The sequence below is a fragment of the Miniopterus natalensis genome, chromosome 21 (genome assembly GCF_054644295.1).
Source record: "Miniopterus natalensis isolate mMinNat1 chromosome 21, mMinNat1.hap1, whole genome shotgun sequence".
Classification (NCBI taxonomy): Eukaryota; Metazoa; Chordata; class Mammalia; order Chiroptera; family Miniopteridae; genus Miniopterus; species Miniopterus natalensis.
Genome location: NC_142101.1, coordinates 5,287,221 through 5,307,064, shown reverse-complemented (window position 1 = coordinate 5,307,064; position 19,844 = coordinate 5,287,221). Strand labels below are relative to the sequence as shown.

At 35.8% G+C, this 19,844-nt stretch overlaps 1 protein-coding gene across 1 annotated transcript in view; it reads right to left on the bottom strand.

The window, feature by feature from the left end:
• The window catches only part of ARID4B (AT-rich interaction domain 4B), a 124,971-nt gene that overhangs the window by 34,315 nt on the left and 70,812 nt on the right, over window positions 1-19,844 (bottom strand). The window contains exons 10-17 of the mRNA XM_016199849.2: window positions 18,043-18,119; window positions 15,961-16,115; window positions 13,021-13,093; window positions 10,726-10,820; window positions 9,381-9,478; window positions 8,426-8,669; window positions 7,947-8,122; window positions 1,555-1,797 (exon numbers count right to left, since the gene is read on the bottom strand). Of these exons, the coding sequence (XP_016055335.2) occupies window positions 1,555-1,797; window positions 7,947-8,122; window positions 8,426-8,669; window positions 9,381-9,478; window positions 10,726-10,820; window positions 13,021-13,093; window positions 15,961-16,115; window positions 18,043-18,119 (1,161 nt within the window). The remainder of the gene's footprint in view (window positions 1-1,554; window positions 1,798-7,946; window positions 8,123-8,425; window positions 8,670-9,380; window positions 9,479-10,725; window positions 10,821-13,020; window positions 13,094-15,960; window positions 16,116-18,042; window positions 18,120-19,844) is intronic.

Genomic DNA, 19,844 nt, shown 5'->3' with positions numbered 1-19,844 from the left:
TCCTTTGAACATGTCATTACTAGCCAGCCCTTCAGGTGAGAAAAATTATGCACCATGGAGGCAGCATAAGAACTAACAGACAAAAGAACTAATTACACATGACTTCAAGAGTAGAGTTTGAAAAAGCTTGTTTCAGGACAACACTGATATAGATATATATATTTTTAAATATCTTTATTAATTTCAGAGAGAGGAAGGGAGAGGGGGAGAGAAATAGAAACATCAATGGTAAGAGAGTCATTGACCGGCTGCCTCTGCACACTCCCGACTGGGGATTGAGCCCGCAACCAGGGCATGTGCCCTGACCAGAAATCGAACCATGATCTCCTGGATCATAGGTCGATGCTCAACCGCTGAGCCACACTGACCACGCTAGATATTCTTAATTCAAAACTCTGTTAATCTTGTTGGTTAGAAATAAAGAACAAGTCTAATGGATCAAAACTGTACTTTTCTTAAAATAAGAAATCAGATTAGACATGTTTCTAGTGTTTCCTATTGCTGCAATAGGTCAATATAAAATGTACTTTTAAGAAATAGAGTATTACTTTTAGGAAAGAAAAACTGAGGCGTTTTTTAAGTAACTTCCCAAACCACAGATTACATATTAAATATAAAGCATGAAAACTGTGTTCCTCCTTGAAGACACTAGGCACACGTGAAACTACTACTTAAAACTTCAATGTTTAACTTTCCAAGGGATACAACCCTACCATAGGCTTTGTTTTCAAATATAATAGTAAACATTCCAAAATGAAATCAGTTTTTCTTAAAAGATACCTAAATGCTCAGATCCCAAAACTGACATAAACTATGGACAAGATTAAAATAAAAAACTTCTTTGGATAAACCAAAGGAAACTTTTGGTGAGAAAACACTTCAGTCATTTAACATAACCTAAAACCAAACCTTTGTCTTTCAGTTCCCTAGGTTAGGAAAGGTAAGAAAGTACACTCTATTTTAGTTAAGCAGGCCTGCTTACATTGCAACCATATTGTTCCAAACATGAAAATAAATTTATGATGCTTCTGAAAAATGCTGTAACACAAGTACTGTTAAAGAGGAGATATGGCCTTCTTGAAATAGCTAAAGCTTCTTAAGAAATATCAACTTTCAAATCCCTGCCTACTGAAGGAAAGAAATATGATGGCTTAAGAAGATCACAAAGAGGTTACTATGGCAAGGTAGCTGAAAACCAAGAAAGCAAGAGGTCTGATAATTGGCTTATAGACGTCAAGAAGCTCAAATCTCTTTCATGTATTTAAGCGATTTTCCTATCTCACCAAATGTAGCTTTTATTAATCTACATTGTAAAAATCACCAGTGTAGACTTCAGTTTTCTGGATACTAAAGGTATCCCCTAAGTATTAAAAACAGTAGGTAGGAAGTCACTAAAGCGAGGCATTACATGCTAAAAACTATGTATTTTTTATATAGTGCTGTATAACCTCAATTAAAATACTAATAAGCCTGTAATTTGTTAATTAAATTTTAAAGTAGGAAATTATTTTTAAGTGTTTTTAGGTAGCAATCACTAGCTAAAACTCAAGTTACCTCACATTCCATCCGCAGTAATGGACCAAGTAAAGGACCTCTCCACCTTCGACATCAGAATCTTTAATACTAGCTTCATACATTTTTTGATTTTTCCCTCGTCCATACCGCACTTGGACTTTCATGCCTGGCGGATAGCATTCAAACTCCTCTTCCTCACTGTCGGCCTCCTCCTCCTCCTCCTCCTCCTCCTCCTCTTCTGCTTCTTCATCATCTTCCTCTTCCTCTTTATTCGTTTCATCTCTTGAAAGGTTTAAAAAATTGCAGTTAATAAAAGACCCTTCATAAGCTTTTCAGTTCCAAACCACATAAACCGATAAAAATTGTGGCTGCGATTGCTCCAGGAACAGCAGGTTAGATGTGTATGAAATTCTCTGATTTTCAATTTAAAATTAAAAACTAAAACTGTATAAGATGACCATGGTTTCAGAAAAGGTACATTTAGAGAAAATGAACACTGAAAAATAAGTGCATTAAAAGAAAACTTCCAACAGCCAGAAGAACAGAGGTTGTGCTGCACAAGAAACTAGTACAGTCGACTGTTTTTCTCATGTTTTATTATGAAGAGTGTTTTACATCTCGGTTGACAAAAACAAAAATCATTACACCTCACTGCCATTTTCTGACTAAAATTGTTTTTCATTGAAATATCTCCAGCTTCAGGATATTTAAAACAAAAACTTTGACTAGCCAATAGCTAGTCTTAAATTACTTTAAAAGGTAAAATATTATTTTACCTTTCACAAGCATGTTCTACTAACTTCATATTAATATCATGTTAAGTTTTCTTTCTGTTTTTCTAAACTTCACCACAATGTCTGCTCTCTTTACTATATTCACTGAAATTCTTCTCTACCGACTCTCAACTTTAAAGCTCTGAATGAAACTAAAAGTTAAACCATTCAGAAGCAGCAATGCAACCATTTTAATCTTGGTATCACGTACTTTATAAAATTGAGCATTCATACTCATTTTGTATTAGCCGCAAATCTGTATTAAACACGTTGGAGAAAATCTCAAATCATGTCTTTCCAAGCACTAAATTAAAAAATCAAAGTTTTAGGGAGACAAGATGGCGGCGCAGGTCCCAGCCGCCTCCCGCAACCACATCAAAAATACAACTAAAACACAGAACCACCATCACTTAGAACCTCCTGAAATCTAGCTGCACAGAAGCCCCACAACCAGAGAACTGAAGAAGCATCAAAACCAGTAGGAGGGGCGGAGACGCGGCTGCGGGCCCATACCCGGTGCCCTGGGTAAACCCGGGAGGGAATCTCAGTGGTGTGGATTTCCCGGAGGGCTGAGGGGTCCCAGCCCAGGGTTTCAGGGCCAGGAAGAGATGTCCCCACAACTTCGGGCTGTGAAAACCAGTGGGGATTGAGGCTGAGGGACATGGAGGCTGCAGGAGTCCCAGGCAGCTACTTTTTCTTTTCAAACATATCTTTATTGATTTCAGAGAGAGGAAAGGAGAGGGAGAGAGAGAGATAAAATATCAATGATGAGAGAGTCATTGATCGGCTGCCTAGCCCACAACCCGGGCATGTGCCCTGACTGGGAATCGAACCCCAATCGCCTGGATTCTAGGTCGATGCTCAACCACTGAGCCACACCCGGCCGGGCCCAGGCAGCTACTCTTAAAGGGCCCGGGCACAGGCTCACTCAGACATGCTCCCTCTGAGCTCCAGCGCCAAGCAGCAGCTCTAAAGGAACCTGGGACATTCGGGGAGGAACTAACTTGCCTGAAATCAGGGAAAGAGCTGGGAGGGCAGGTTTCTCCCAGGCAGAAGAGCTGGCAGAGGCCATTGCTCCTTTGACAAGTAACTCCACCTGCCACCCAGACAGCAGGCAGGTGCCATATCTGAATCTTCAGCAACTTGACTCACACCTTCGGCCCTGCCCTGGTGATTCCTGGAGACCCCGCCTCTCCCTACTTACAAGATCATCCAAGCCATTTCCAGTGGCTTTTCTATGCAAGTGGCCTCAAGACTCATGCTTAGGAGTTTCCTAAAATCTCTCAAACAAGCAGCAGCGTGCCACATACAGCTTGATAAGTGGCCCCAGGACTGGCACTAGTGGCAGCCTGCATTGGCTCATAGCTTGGCGTCTCCTGGATACCTCCAAGCCCAGCACAAGTAGCAGCCAACTACGGTTTGCTGTGTAGCTCATGCTGGGTGGCCCTGGGAAGGGCACAGGCAGAGGCTCACTTTGCACCTCCCTGGAGGCCCCAGAGACAGTGCACCTGGTGGTCAGACTTGACCACGCTGGATTACAACTCTACCACATCCATGTGTGACACATTCAAGGGGCGCAGTTGGTGAACACCAAAGCTCCACTGAAGTAAATCCTGATCCACAGGGGAGTCTCCAGCACAGTAGCTCTTCAGATGTAGCTGCAACTGGTCCTCACAGTTGATTAGCCTGAGGGCCAATTCCCCACAGTGATGCCAAAAGCAACAAAGGCTCAACTACAAAGGGACACTGCACACAGAACACAAAGGGGAGCACCTAGAAGGCCCAGCTCAGGTGACTAAGGAGACTAAATCACTGGGCCCTATACGACACCTCCTACACAAAGCCACTCTACAAATTCCAGGAGACACAGCAGCTCTACCTAATACATAGAAACAAACACCAGGAAGCAGCCAAAATGCGGAGGCAAAGAAGCATGTCACAATTGAAAGAACAGTAGAAATCTCCAGAAAAAGAACTAAATGAAATGGAGCCAAGCAAGCTACTACATACAGAGTTCAAAACAATGATTATAAGGATGTTCAAGGATCTAAGTAAGACTATTAAGGAACCTAGTGAGATTATCAACAACGTAATAAAGAACTGGTCAGAAAGGAAGGCTTCACTAACTGAAAGGAAGAATAATTTACAGGGAATCAACAATAGAGTAGAGAACGCTGAGAATCAAATCAGCAATTTGAAACATGAGGAAACAAAAAACACCCAACCAGAAGAGCAAAAAGTAAAAAAGAATCCAGAAATATGAAGATAGTATAAGGAGTCTCTGGGACAACATCAAGCGGCCCAACATTCGCATTATGGGGATACCAGAAGGAGAAGAAAGGGAACAAGCAATTGAAAACCTATTTGAAAAAATGACAGAAAACTTCCCCCACCTGGGAAAGAAATAGACTTACAAGTCCAGGAAGCACAGAGAGTCCCAAACAAGCTAATGAACAAAAGAAAGTGACAAATAAAATAGACCCAGAGACAGTGAAGCATGCAATAGACTGTCCTATCTCAGTGGGAAGAGGGGCTGGGGGCAGTGGAAAGACATTAACCAAAGAAGTTATATGCATAACCCATGGACACAGACAATAATGGAGTGAAGGCCTGGGGAGGGGGTGGGAGTGAGGTGGAGGGAGTTAATGGAGGGAAAAATGGGATACCTGTATTACTTTGAACAGTAAAGATAAATTTTTTAAATCAATCAAAGCTTTAGTATAAAATCTGACATTTAGTTAATTTTAAGTTTTTATCTGTTCCGCAGTTATGTCTATACTTATTACAATAGTTTTCTCTCAAAGAGAATCCATGACTTTACAGGTGACAAATGAATAAACATCATAAAACAGAATCACAAGACAGCTAAGTAATTAAGCTTTAAAAGTTAATAGAAATAATATTTATACAAAAAGCCAACCTCCACTGATCATTTCAGTTCTATATTCTTATGTGCAACCTTTTTAGCAATAACATATTTACCACTCCTAAGTATGTAGGCAACAGAAATAACATATACACAATGATACAAAAGCAGCACTGTAACCCTGTTTTTATTCTCCTATAAAAGTACTCCTATATAGTAAGGGATGAAGGGAAGCATAATAGGCTCGTGGAATTAAGTCTGAGTTCACAGAAGTGCCAAATGTGACCATTTTCTATGAAATATATCACCAAGTCTACGAAGATTCTCAAGAATTATTCTTACTTTAAAGACTCACCTACAGCTAAATGAATAGGTATTAAAAACTAAAACCTAAATGAAGCACAACTATAATCTAAGATAAAAAATATGAACTCTATTATTGAAAACACATTAACATCTCTATAATGAAAGATTAGTAAGGCTAAAATATCTAAGAAATTCTCAGAAAGGGTCTTATGGATAATAAGCTATTATTAACAAATTTAAATAAATGTTTTATATGTATAATATATATATATATAATTAAAACAGCTAAAATACCAGGGAGAAAAGGAAATGTATCGAGGTGGCCACAACAAAACGAGATTTATCATGTGTTTCAAAATTATCAAAAAGAGAAGACAGATATAGAATAAAAAGTTTAAAATTTTTGAAAAATGAAAAATTCTATCTTACATTATATAATGCACTGAGCACAACTGGTAAATGCCAAGAACTGCAAGCACAATCCTACACTAAGTGGTAGCCAGAGCATTCTTTATTTAATCAGGAATAAAAACCTAATACTCTGTATTAACAAATCAAAACAATAAAAAATTAAAAGTTCACATTTAATATAAACTCAGACACAAACCAAATAAAAGTTACATAAATAATATACTGCAGTATAAAGAAGTAGACAACACAATTACTGGCTTGAGTCAGCCATAGAAAATTCTTCTACTCTTCTAAGAATCCAGTAGCAAAATCAGAGGTTAAGTGCACTAAACCAGATAGAACACACAATGCCAAGAAAGAGCCTTTGAAAGTATAAAATGCAACCAGCATATAGGTTAAAGAATTAAGCTAATGAATATATTACACACACGCACATACATACACACACATTTTATTATCTTTTAGACAACTACATTTTGGGAAACCAAACGTACCAGCAACGATTTTTCACTTGAATTCTGAAAGAAATATCAAGTTTCCCCAGTTTGATGTCACATTCCTTACAATGAAACAAAAGAAAAAATCTACAACTACTACGTACTAAGGGCAAGAAACTGGAATACGGAGGCAGGTTATTGAAAATTCTTGGTCGTAGCTAATTACTTAAAGAGTTATATGTTAGAGAAATACTTAAATATTAATTCTTCATAAGTGTAAAATTTCCTACTGCACTGATCTAATAAAATTCAGAATTCACTTTTGGAAATTTCTAACATGATGCTTCTAAAAAATATCTATCAAATTAGGGCAGTCATACCTGGATAATTTCGGTTTGTGGTATGACATATATATCTCTGTAGTAAGTAAAAAAGTCATATAGTTGAAGAATTAGATGAATTAATAAAACCCTTCAAAATACAATTTATACTAATAAGCTTTTTAAAGTACTACTTTGAAAAATATATTAGTAACAAAGAGAAAATAAAGGCTTATCAGAGTGCCTTCCACACAGTAGATGCTCCAGAAATATCTGCAGATTTAAAAGTGAGATTTTTAGGCAAAAAGCTGAATCCCTACTAAGTTCGTTCTTAATAGTTGAAATAGTTTCCAGTAGCAGCATGGATTATTTCAAATACACATTTACACACACAGAACTTTAACCAAGTATAATGAACGAACACTTGTACTATAATTTAAACCCAGTGGTTTTTTCCTTTCAAGTTTATCTGCATGCTGAGGCCAAATTTTCACTAAAATGATCAAGAGATTTTAGGCAAAAAGCTAAATACTTACTAAGTTTCTTAATAGTTGCAATAGCAGCACGAATGCTTGAAATATACATTTGTACACACAGATATGTAAAAAAGATAAATACCTTCTACTATACTCATCTAGGCATGTTTTTCTTTTTTCTTCCTCCCTCTTTGGCTTCACACTGTGGTCAAATTTCAGAAAAATATTAAAATGACCAAAAAAATTGGTTGTACTTATTTAAATGGGCCGCTAACAATGAGAAATGTTTAGGTTTTTTTTAACCTCAGAAATAAGACTAGACATCAAAGATCACCTATAAAATCCAGGGGTCCACTGGCAGTGCACAAATTACATTGTTAAGCCATCTTCATTCCAAACTAACCAATACAAGTAAATGCTACTTGCACATAAAACACAGCATAACAATTCAGGCCTTTTAAGAACTAATTATCAGCATTTTTCCATTCTTAATTTTTGCTTAAGAAATGAATACAACTGTCAAAATCTACAGCCAACATATCATCTACAAAACATTGGAGAAAGCTTAATGTAGTAAGTAGTACTTTTCTCTAGCTGAAAATTTTATAAATTTCCATGATGAGAGCAAGAATAATGAATCAAAATTATGATCTTTTGCCACAAAGGTGCATTAGTAGGGTCTCTGAAGGAGGCAAATGCTATTTATGTAATAAACGCAAATCAGTCAATTATTCTGTATTTTGTCAATCAAATTTAGATTCATACATACACACACATACTAAGAGCAAATTACAAGAATTCATTCAGCCAAAATGCATCTTAACCAAAAACAGATTTCTTACCCAGATTTTGCTTTTTCTTCTTCAGCTTCTACCTTTATGCTGAGGGATTCATCCACCCCAGTTGTCTCATCATTTTTGTCGTGCAAATTTTCATTTTCTTCTGTTTTTTTCACGTTAACTTCTTTTTCCTGATCAGTTTGAGTAGGTACAGATTCTAATAAATTCTTTTTACTTCCCTAGAAAAAGATCAGAGCAACTAAACCAACAAAAGTAAATACTGTCAACTTAACTCCATGACCTAATTAAAAGGAGGTACCAACCAGTACTAATACTAAGTTATCAGTTATTTTAAGAAACTCCTGCCATTCTTAAAACACTAGGCAACAATAGTGAACAGCTATTTTACACACAAATATAGCACTTAGTTGAAGAAAATGCACAAACAATAAAGTATAAAATTATACATTAATTAACTACAAAAACTTTACAGAGGATGTAGAAAATGTACCAAAGGCAGCAAAGGACAAGATCTGATTTACCAGAAAGGGCTTAATATCTTCCTTTCTTTCAACATCATCTTCAGTAGGCTTTTCTTCTTTTACTATTATCTTCTCTTCCACTTCAATTTTTATTTCTTTGATTTCTGGTTCACTTTCTTCCTTAACTTTTATTTCTTTTACATTTTCAAACTCCTTACATGGCTTGTTAACAACTTTTTCTGGCAGTGCCATCTGAAATTCAATATTGGCCGACCTACAGTACTCCTCAAAACCATATAAGTATCTAGAAATATGAGGAGAAATTATATTTAGGAAAATATTTCAAAATATTACTGTAGAGTTGTAGTTATTTAACTGTGTTCATTTCCTGTTTGTTTTCAGATATGGAGCCTTATTAATATCTAATTTATTCCAGTTCAGTTCTTCCCAATCTTTTTAACTGAAATAGAAACATTTTTCAAAGAAAAATTTCATTTAAAAAAACTATGCTAAAAGTGAAAAAGACAGTAGTTGTTACAAGTACTAGTAATAGCATCTGTTTGTTGAGATCTTTCTTAAATGCCAAGCATTGGGTCTCTTAGTATATGTAAAACCTCATTTAATCATTAGAGTAATCCTATGAGGCAAACAGTATTATCCCATTCTACATATAAGGAAACTGAGGCTTAGGAGAACAATGAAATGGTTCAAGGGCATCAAAAGCTAGTAACTGGCAGGACCAGGAATCAAACGTGAGTATACCTGAATTTTAAAACTTTGGCATTTTAACCTATACACAGTACTTTCCAAATTTACTTGGCCACAAAAACTTTCTTTACAGGCTATCTCATAGATCTAGTATTCATAGAATATACTCTAGAAAATGTTATATTATAGAGTGATTACTCTAGTGAAAATTTTTGCTTTCTTCTTAAGAGCCTCAGTTATGTGATAAATTCCATCCAGCTTTCTAGATAAAATATTGAATACAGCTATATCAAGCACACTGACTTACTTTTTATAAGCACATTTAACATTGTATCCTGCAGCTGAATTTAAGACAGGAATTCCAAGATCTTGGTAGACTTGCTTCCAAACAGCCCCACTTTCAATCTAACAGACAAAATGAAATGAAAACTCCCAAATTAAAGGCAGGAATATAATAAACTTTTAACATAGTATATGTAAATATATATTTACATTTATTCATTCTAGTCTTGAATGGGTGAAAAATATCAATCTCAAATTCTAAATAAAAATTGGTTTACAATATTTGAAAGTTTTAGTATTCTAACAAATCTCAATTATAAATGTTGAAATACTACATTTGATTTTAAATAAACCCTGTTATACTAAATAAGAAAATATACAAGTTCCTCATCAAAATCTTTAATGAAGAAATATAAATTTTAAAATGATGTATCGTCCCATAAAACTTACAAGCTAATAAATCAAAGCAGTTCTATGGATTTTACAAAAGCATTTGATTCTACAAAAATCTTTTCAGATGAGCACCATACATCATAGCAATCTTAAGACAATTTCTCCTACTTCACAACTGGATTTTTTGCATGTTTATATAGGCATATATATGACATGTTTTATATCAGGCACAGTAAAGAGATTAAAGATACAAAGAATATTAACACAGATCTCCGCTCCCAAGGACTTTACAGTCCAGTGGAAGACTTAAAAAGCAAGAACTGCCCGGCTGGGCGTGGCTCAGCGGTTGAGCATCGACCTAGGATCCAGGCGATCGGGGTTCGATTCCCGGTCAGGACACATGCCCGGGTTGCGGGCTCGATCAATGACTCTCATCATTGATGTTTCCATCTCTCTTCCTCTCCTTTCCTCTCTCTGAAATCAATAAAGATATACTTAAAAAAAAAAAAGCAAGAACTGCCCTGGCTGGTTTGGCTCAGTGGTTTGAGTGTCGGCCCAGAAACTGAAGGGTCTCGGGTTCAATTCTGGTCAAGGGCATGTGCCTCGGTTGCATGCTCAATCCCCTGCCCCTGTTGGGATGCGAGGAGACAACCAGTTGATGTTTCTCTCTCTCTTCCACTCTCTATGAAAAGCAATGGGAAAAATATCCTTGGATGAAGATTTAAAAAAAAAAAAGCAAGAATTTCCACCTATATGGTTATGCTGTGACTCAGACATACACAGGTGGTTTATGAAGTTTAACAAACTTAACAGTAAGTCAGGAGGCTCATTTAAAAAAATCTTTAAATTTAAATTTGGTCTGAGGAAGCTAGCTCTGTTTCTAACTTGTAATTTCCATTTTGTATTAATAGGAATAAATAATTTTAGATGAGAAAACATGTATAAAAACATGTTTCACTTCTGACTGTAATACTTACATTATCAAATCCTCCAAGTTTGTGTACAAGTCTGAATAACTTAAAGAGGTTCAAATTTCGATATCCAAGTACAGGTCGTTTGTTAATAGGTGTGCCTATTAAGAAAAACACAAAATACATTCAAAACACAGCACATTTTAAATTTAAAATTTCAAAAGATTCATGCCCTGGCAGGCTTGGCTCAGCAGTTAAGACTATTGGCCCAAGGATCAAAGGGTCGCAGGTTCAATTCCTGATCAAGGGCACGTACCTCAGTTGCAGGTCACCTCCCTACAGGTGCAAGGGAGGCAAGGAGGTGATGTGTCTCTCTGACTATGTTTCTCTTTCTCTCTGACCCCTCCTCCCATTCCTTCCCTTCCACTCTCTCTAGAGATCAAAGGAGAAAATGTCCTCAGGTGAGGATTAAAAAAATTTTTTCCCAAAAAAATCAAATATTGTCACCAAATATAGTGCAAAGTGCGTGCACGTGCACACACACACACACAGAGGGTAGTGCAAAAGTAGGTTTACAGTTGTTCACATGGAAAATATCAAAAAAATACAAGAATAAACTCTTATGTTTCGCACTCACAACTGTAAACCTCCTTTTGCCTCACCCTGCATATGACGGAAAAAATCCCGTTCACCAAAAACATGTCCTTTACTTAAGCCCATTTCATTAAATTTTTTTTCCTCATACTAAATTTTCAAAACCTTATATGATCTCATTCCACTTTTATTCCCCCGATGAGTTCAACAGTAAATACCAAAGAGAGCAAAATAAAATACCAACAAAATATTTTTGTTTTTAAATTAGGGAAACAAGGATGGTGAAACTGTTCGAGATGAATGATGGGCAACTGCTTCACACTGAGTTGTTTTTAAGATACCTTCTTTGCATTTTAAAGATTAATTTAAAATTTTTTCTTTATTGATGAAAGACAAAGAAGGGGGGGGAATGACAACAACATCTATTTGTTGTTCCACTTATTTATGCATCACTGGTTGAATGCCCTGAGGAGGAACTAAATCTGCAACCTCGGCATATCTCGACAACACTAACCAACTGACCTACCCAGCCAGGGCTTCCTTTCTTTGCATTTTTCTTACTTACTATACTCTAAATGACTCTAGAGTAAAGCTATAGTTTTCTTTCATTCTAACACAGAAAAATGTAGGGCAAGGACACAAACTATCAAACCTTTAGAAAATGGTAGAGGAAATAACAGGACAACAGAGATACACAACCTATGACCCTTTCCAAAAAATATATGACTGCCATAATCCTATTTTATCACTATTCTTACATTTTATTCATTTTATTCACTCTTTTATTTATCTTACATAAAAGCATAAGAAATAGCCTATCTTCTTAGGCTAAGCCTCCACTTATAAAGAAATAAGAGAAATCAAGGACAATGCATATTAAATAAAAAGATAACGTCATTGTAGTATCCACTTCCATTTATGAGAGCAAAAGACAAAGAGAGCCAGCTTTTACTCATCAATCAATGCAAACGAGGATTTAAAAATAATTAATTACAGAGTGCAGTGGCATTTCCAAGTCCTTCTCCTCAAGCTAGAAAGTTTTCTACTTCTCCCAACTCCTTTTCCTTGCTAGCATCTTTCCAGGAAAGGAGAAACTACATTCTGAGCAACAGATAAGCAAGAGAGTAGCAGTGCAATAGCTACTGGAGAACCAGGTTATCACTAAAGGTTAGCACCCATTCCTCTTTCCCCCAATCCCTGCATTTCTTTAACATTAGGCAGATTCAATAAGCTAAGCCAAGGTTCACCCTGAGATGCTGTCATATTTCTCTGTTTGTGGCTCCTTATGTATGGGTGAATTCTCTTAGTTACGGGGCTGTCTTTACAAAAAGACTTGCAGCCCATCTTAGAGTGTCGTTAGTCCCATACCACACACCCACCCAGGTATGTCAAACAGTGATTCTGGAGAAGGAGGCCTTTTACTAGTGGCATCTACGTAGGTGCAAATACAGTGGTACTACTATGATACCCACTCTGCTGCTGTTCCCTGTATAAGAATTCTTTGGTATAAGAGTACTGATGGGTGTGAAGAAAGACAGGACAGAATACAGGCATTTGTGGGTAAATGGCCATGATATCTATCAAAATACTGTCAAATTCCTCATTCTACTTCCTATGTGACAGACACTAAGCTAGGTGCTGGTGATATTGGCAGAGGTTACCAGTGACTTGCAGCTTAATGAACATAATTATTATTTAAAAAATATTACTATATATCTGATACCTAAAACATTAATGATAAATAAAAAAGAAAGAAAAAACGCTCACCTCTATCCTCCATGAATTTGTACAACTGCTGAAGGAAGTTTTCTCTTTCTTCTGGAAATGGTTCTATTTCTTCCTAATTTTAGTCACAGAAGAACAGAATGTTATTTTCCTCAGTTAAGCATGTAATAATACAAAGAGATTTCCTACCAACAGTAAAGACTAATACTAAAATATTTCAAAGGCTTTTTACCAAACACAAATTATGTCTTAATATTAAGATGCTCAAACCCAGAAAAACATCTAGACATTTTATGCTTTATAGAGGAATATGTCCTAAAAGGTATCTCAATAGCGGCAATCCCAAATGTAAACTCTCATATAAGAAATGAGACTACAAAGATGGTTCATCAATTTTTTACCACATAAGAGATCAATTCTTTAAATCAGGGTCACAGGCTCAAGAAGACCTACTCTCACTCCTATTAAATTGGGTCAGGGTTTAAATTTAACATCAAAACTGACTCTATTATTGCTCCTCATAGAACTATACATGTGTGGGTCCCACTAGCTGTAACTACAAGTATCCTTCTTTACACACAGCCCCACTGTGTAGTACCTCAAGCATGTAAAATCAGTAAAGTGGGGAACGAACTTGATCTACAATACCTGAAGATTCAGACTTAGGGAAATCTTCAAGTAATAAAATAGTTCCCCGATTTATCAATTACAAGGGAGGGACTAGCTTCTTGCTGCTGTAGCCAGGGGCTGTGGCAGTAGGGAGCTGGTCCTGAAGCAACCTGCAAGGAGCAGGGTAGTAGGTGAGATTGAGAAACTCATCAATTCAGTGGCTATCATCCATTCAACAAACATTTAATGAGCACCAGTAAGTGGAGGCACTAGGTCAGGTGCTGAATCAAATGAAAGAAAAATGAGCAATGACTAGGAGTAACTGCAGAGGAAGTGGTCCAAAATATATGCTGAGGCTTTACAGTTACTCTGGCCGAGGCAAGTATATTTCTAATAATAAAAGTTAGGAGCATGCTTTCCTATCAATAGTCTAAGTCATCTCCATTTTTAAAAATCATATGTCTAATGCCATTGTTTGAATGATATTTACCCCTTTTTATTTTAAAAGCTAGCAGAGCAAACAAAGACCAGTTAAAAACAAAAACTCATGTTGATAAACTATTAGGTTTGCTAGTTGAGCAGAGAAGAATAAATGACAATTATTAATTTGCTTATGATAAATCTGTGTTTCTCAATTTAAACACGGCCCACATATGCTGTGTTTCGGTAATGTGATCAGATGTAAATCTAAGGAAATCTATTTTCTATTAGAAATGTCCCCATGGTACAATATTTGACTTTCATTAACTGCCAAATTTATTCCTGTTGCAAAAATTTTAAGTCAAGTTTGTATATAACAGAAAAAACTGTTTAAACTGGAAACCAGATTTGCTTTTACAAAACCATATGTAGAACACAAATCTAAGCACCAAAAGTTTGGTAATTAACATTTACTGATCATCTGTTACATGTTACACACTGTGTCAGACACTATGAATATGAGTACCAGTAAGACAAGGTCTCTACCCTTGAGGAGCTTACAGACTAATAAGGGAGTTAAGAAACAGACATAAATCAATGTACTTATGTATGTATGTGTATACACACACATGACAAAATATGTACCAGGAACAGTAGTAGTTTATAGATTAGCAAATGAAGTGATTAACTTTCCTGAGTTGAGAAGGGTGATGGTTCATAGGTTTCCCTTTACAGCGGTGACATATGTCGGGAGTGTGCCAGGCTAACTAAAGGAGGGGAGGGAAGGGCACTGTAGGAAGAGGTCGTGGTATGTGCAAAGGTGAGTAGAAGGTATGTAATTTGATACTGCTACAGCATAAAGTTCCAAGTGGGGAGGCATACCAAGAGGAGGAATGGAAAAAAAGGAGGCAGGGGATGGATTATAAAGGATGACCTATAAGTGAAGCTTGATTTTTAGAGTGATAAGCCGCCACTGAAAAGGTTTTAAGCAAGAGACTAATTACTCATTTTAGCATTTTAAACAGAAAGCAGTGGGAGAGGAGACTGAAGCCAGGGAAACTTCTACACTACACATTATCATATCATAAAAATACATAATAAAACATAAACCCTAAAACAACCTCATGTCATTAATAGATGTTTACTACAGTTATGGAGCAGAATTTCCTAACTTACCTAAAATATTACATATTGACATTAGTTTCCTGAAAACATTAAATACAATTCACTTCATCATCAAATATAGTTAGTAGCCTTCCCTATCTGTACCTCTCACCCAATAACTTTTATGAAGTCGTTCAACAAACCATTAGAGTAGAGTGGTGCAATGTGACTAGTAATGTCATGGACATCTTTTCTTGGTACTTGTCACTGCTAGACCTAAAGTACCAGCTACAACAAAATCTCAAACTTCAGCTCCTTCATCCATATAAATTCAGATGTCTTATTTATGACCTAATCAGAACTACCCACCCCTTAATATTAGATAAAATCATTTAAGATTCTCATTAATATTTATTTTTTGCTTATTCTTTTAATACTAGATGGGATATATATTTTATGCTCTTCTAGGTATTTCAATAAAATATGCAAATGTAGTGTGAATATTGTATGAGGTGACAGCTGTCTACACGACAGTGAAAAGCATGTGAAACTTTTGCTATATTAGGTGGGTATTTCCTTAATCACCTGTTAAACCAAAAGCACAGCAAAATTAAGAATCGTTTCTGAGGTTATTGGGATAACCATACTTATTTTTAATTTCACAAGACCATATTTCTATTTTAAGGTAAGCAAGCAAACTGCTTGATTATGATGAGCATCACAAATACGATTTGATTATGAAATATTTCTAATACTAAATATATTCGAGTAATTCCTGCCTTCTGCCAGACCCTGGCTCCAGAGAAACCCAAGTGCTCTCCGCGTGGAAGACCCGCCGCTTCCACTTGCCTCCTCCTCGCTGCCGGTGCCCTCCTTCCCCTTCTCGTCCTCTCCTTCCTCCTCCTCCTCCTCCGCCTCACTGCTGGAGCTGTCTTCCTTCAACTCAGTCTTCCAGTGAGCAGGGACGGTTCTACTTCTGTGAAACTCAAGTGCCTGGTCAAAGGCTGGAAAGAGACCATAAACCATGTGAGCTGGAGAAATAAGACAACTGATTTGTCTACAAAAATTAAACAAGATGAAGAAATGAAAATTATTGTCCTAATATTGCTGGCAGTTATGAAGTGTCTGCTGTGTGCCAGGCACTGAGCTGACCGCTTCTCCACGTAGCAGCTCATTTAATTCTAATAGTCTTAAGCATCAAGAAGCCATTTTTAAACATGGCAAAACCTCTACCACTGGAAGGTGTCCTAGGTTCAAACACATACAGAGCAGTTTTCTTCTTTTAAACAAAAATTAAGCATGTCCAGTAAAAATAACTTTAATTATTTATCCAACAAATGACAAACAGTATTACATACCTGGCAAAGCCCTCGTAATGAACATTACAATACCTGAAAATATACTACAAATATATTTGCTACATCTCTAGTTAAACTTGAATTATATTAACAATTAACTTGAATTAAAATCAGCTATGCAGTTATTCTCATTCTACAATACATGGGAATAAATGCTTGATGATTTTTAACCAGTCAACACAGTATATTACTGGATTTGATGAATACAGGCAAAAAGAAAATAAACAGCTATGTACAATAGCAAAACCTAGAAAGGAATGAAATCAGAGCATTTAATATAGCTATTAAACAACATAATATAGTTACTACAATAAACATGAGGTGATGATATATGATATGATATAACTATTGTTATGTTAAGAGAAATGCAAAATTAAAATTACTTTGATTCTTGTTTCTACCCTTCTCAGGAATTAACATTTTATTTAAGGCAAAAGTCAGACTACAGTAATAGCTGCGGATATAGTCCTTTCACACTTTTAAATAATATTAAACCTTGCTGACTGGTTATTTCAAGCCAGAACTCACCCGTGTGGCTGGCTACTTTTCCACACTTGAAAATGAAATGAAAGCATTTGAGTAAACGTAAATGTACTTCCTTTTGTCATACCTTATATTTATATTACCGTATGTCAAAATTAAACAATGCATATACTTTAATATTTTTAAATAATTTATTAAAATACTTTGGAGTGTGATATATTGTATAACATGCATCTACATGCAATGGCACTAAACAAGTCTTACATCCGTATCATGTTTCACTACGCTTTCCCTTTGAAGAACATACTTTACACACCCTAGTGGGATTTTTTTACTGCTGGTTGCTATTTTTTGTAGAACATGATCTTTTAATTTTCCTGATAATCTGAATGGCGAATCTTTATTTGGAGCTCTGCTAGACATAATGGAGGTGCTAGGCTGTGTGCTGCATTCGGTTGAATTTTCTGTAATCTACTTTCTAGGAATTGAGAAAATTTTTGTACATTTAAAAACATTTTATTATTTTAGCAATAAACATTGAAAAAAGCACATTTAAAAAAACAACCCTTTTTTATACCATTTGACACTTGCGCAAGATACTGCCATGTGCCAAATACTGATATGCTTGATCAACTCCCTTCATGTATCTGCTGTATCCACTACAGAGGTAGGTGCTGAGCAGTGAAGTGGCTCATACCTTGCACCTCTTATAATCTGAGCCTAAATAACTAAAAAAAAAGGTCTAGTGTGCTCTTTTAAAACTCTACACTGCTTTCAGACCTTAAAATTACTTAAATTAATGTAAGTGCAGATATGAGTTATCTTGTGACCAGTCAACATTTGGGAATGGAAACACGAGTTAACTCATGACTGGTCAGCAAAATGTTAAGCCGAAGAAGAAAAAAATAAGGGGGGGAACCTATAATAACAAAATACACATGGGTTTACAAAAAACAAAGTCAAAGACAACCAAGTATAACTTTAAAGACAACTTTTAAAAAATACCTTTTAAAGAGCAAAAGAAAATTTAATCTTCCAAAACACTATCAGTTTTAAAGTTAACTATAATTTATTCGAAGATTACCCTTACCTTGTTTTAATACAGCATCAGGCTTTGGTGCAGTGTCACTAGTAATTTCATGGACATCCTTTCTTGGTACTGAAGTACTGAATTATTTTTTCAATTTTAAAGAAAGAAAAACACACAAAAATACAACAGAGATTAATTAAGAGCCTAATTACACACCACAGAAAGCTACTAAAAATATGGGAATACTGACATTTACAATGAAAGTGATGATACAGAGGGTTGCAAGTTCCAAATAAAATGTTAATATACGTATTCATCTACAAAAGGACCCCTCCTTTAAGAGATGTTTTATAAACAAGGTATTCTCAAATATCAAGGGTCCCTGGGTATAAGAAATACTGAAAATACTGATGCCTGGCCCATGTGGCTCAGTGGCTGAGCATCCACCCATGCATGGACCAGGTGGCCACGTTTTGATTCCCAGTCTGGGCACATGCCCGGGTTGAGGGTTCGATCACCAGTAGGGGGCGTGCAGGAGGCAGCTGATAGATGGTTCTCTCTCATCATTGATGTTTCTCTTTCTCTCTCTCTCTCTCTCTCTCTGAAATCCATAAAAACATATTTTTTAAAAATACTGAAATACTAAAAATAACGATAAATAAAAATGTTTGGGTAGCAGAATGCATCAATCCAATAAATAAGAAGTCTAACAGTAAGATTCACCATTATCTTGGAATAATCATAGGAAATTACTAAATTTAATACTGGAAGAAAATGTACTAGTTTATAATGTAAATGTTCTTTTAACAATTTGTTAACTGGATTTTAGACTCACATGCAAACTTCTGATATACAATTTAAAATCTTGTACGGAACTCAACTATAAAGAGGGGTCGGATATAAGCAACTATAAGAAGTTCTATCATATATGTCAATATATATTTCCTATTTTACACTAATAAATCATTGTTCAGCTTTCCTGTATGTGATGTGTGTCAATGGATCCACAAAACCTGAAAACTATTCAAAATATATTTTTCAGCTTGTCTATTTCTTTTAAGTGTTTTTTAAATATATTTTTATTGAGTTCAGAGAATAGGAGGGAGAGGGAGAGGGGGAGAGAGAGAGAGAGAGAGAGAGAGAGAAAGAGAGAGAGAGAAACATCAATGATAAGAGAGTCATTGATTGATTGCCTCCTGCATGCCCTCTGTTGGGGATCAAGCCTGCTGGGGATGTGCCCTGACTGGGAATTGAACCACGATCTCTTGGATCATAGGTTGATTGATGCTCAACTACTGAACCACACCGGCCGGACAACTTTTTATTTTTAAAATTTCATATACAAAAGTAATCAAATACTGCAATGAACTCCCACATGTCCATTAGCCAACTACAATAATCAACTCATCATCACTGCCTCATTTATACCCCTACCTATTTCCTCCCACCCCAAGTGGATTATTTTGAAGCAAATCACAGACATTATATAATTTGATTATAGAGCTTTAAAATTCTTTTTAAAAATATAATCATACCATTATCAAACATTTTAAAACTAATAATTTCTTAATATCATCAAGCCAGTATTCTATTTCAGTGTTCAAATTTCTCTCATTATCTCAATTTTGTTAACATTGTTTTTATAAATTGTTTTTAAAAATCACTTTTCAGAACTTGAAAACCCCAAAATCAATCTTAAACTATGATCATCCTTTTAAGATATAGTCATCCTTTAAGGCAAAGTATAAAATATATGGCTTTTCTGGTCACACAATTCTTAAAGGGAAAAAAACTACCACAGAAATTTCTAATTCAGTTCTAAGAAAGTTCTGCACAAAAAATCACTTTCTTAACACTTAACA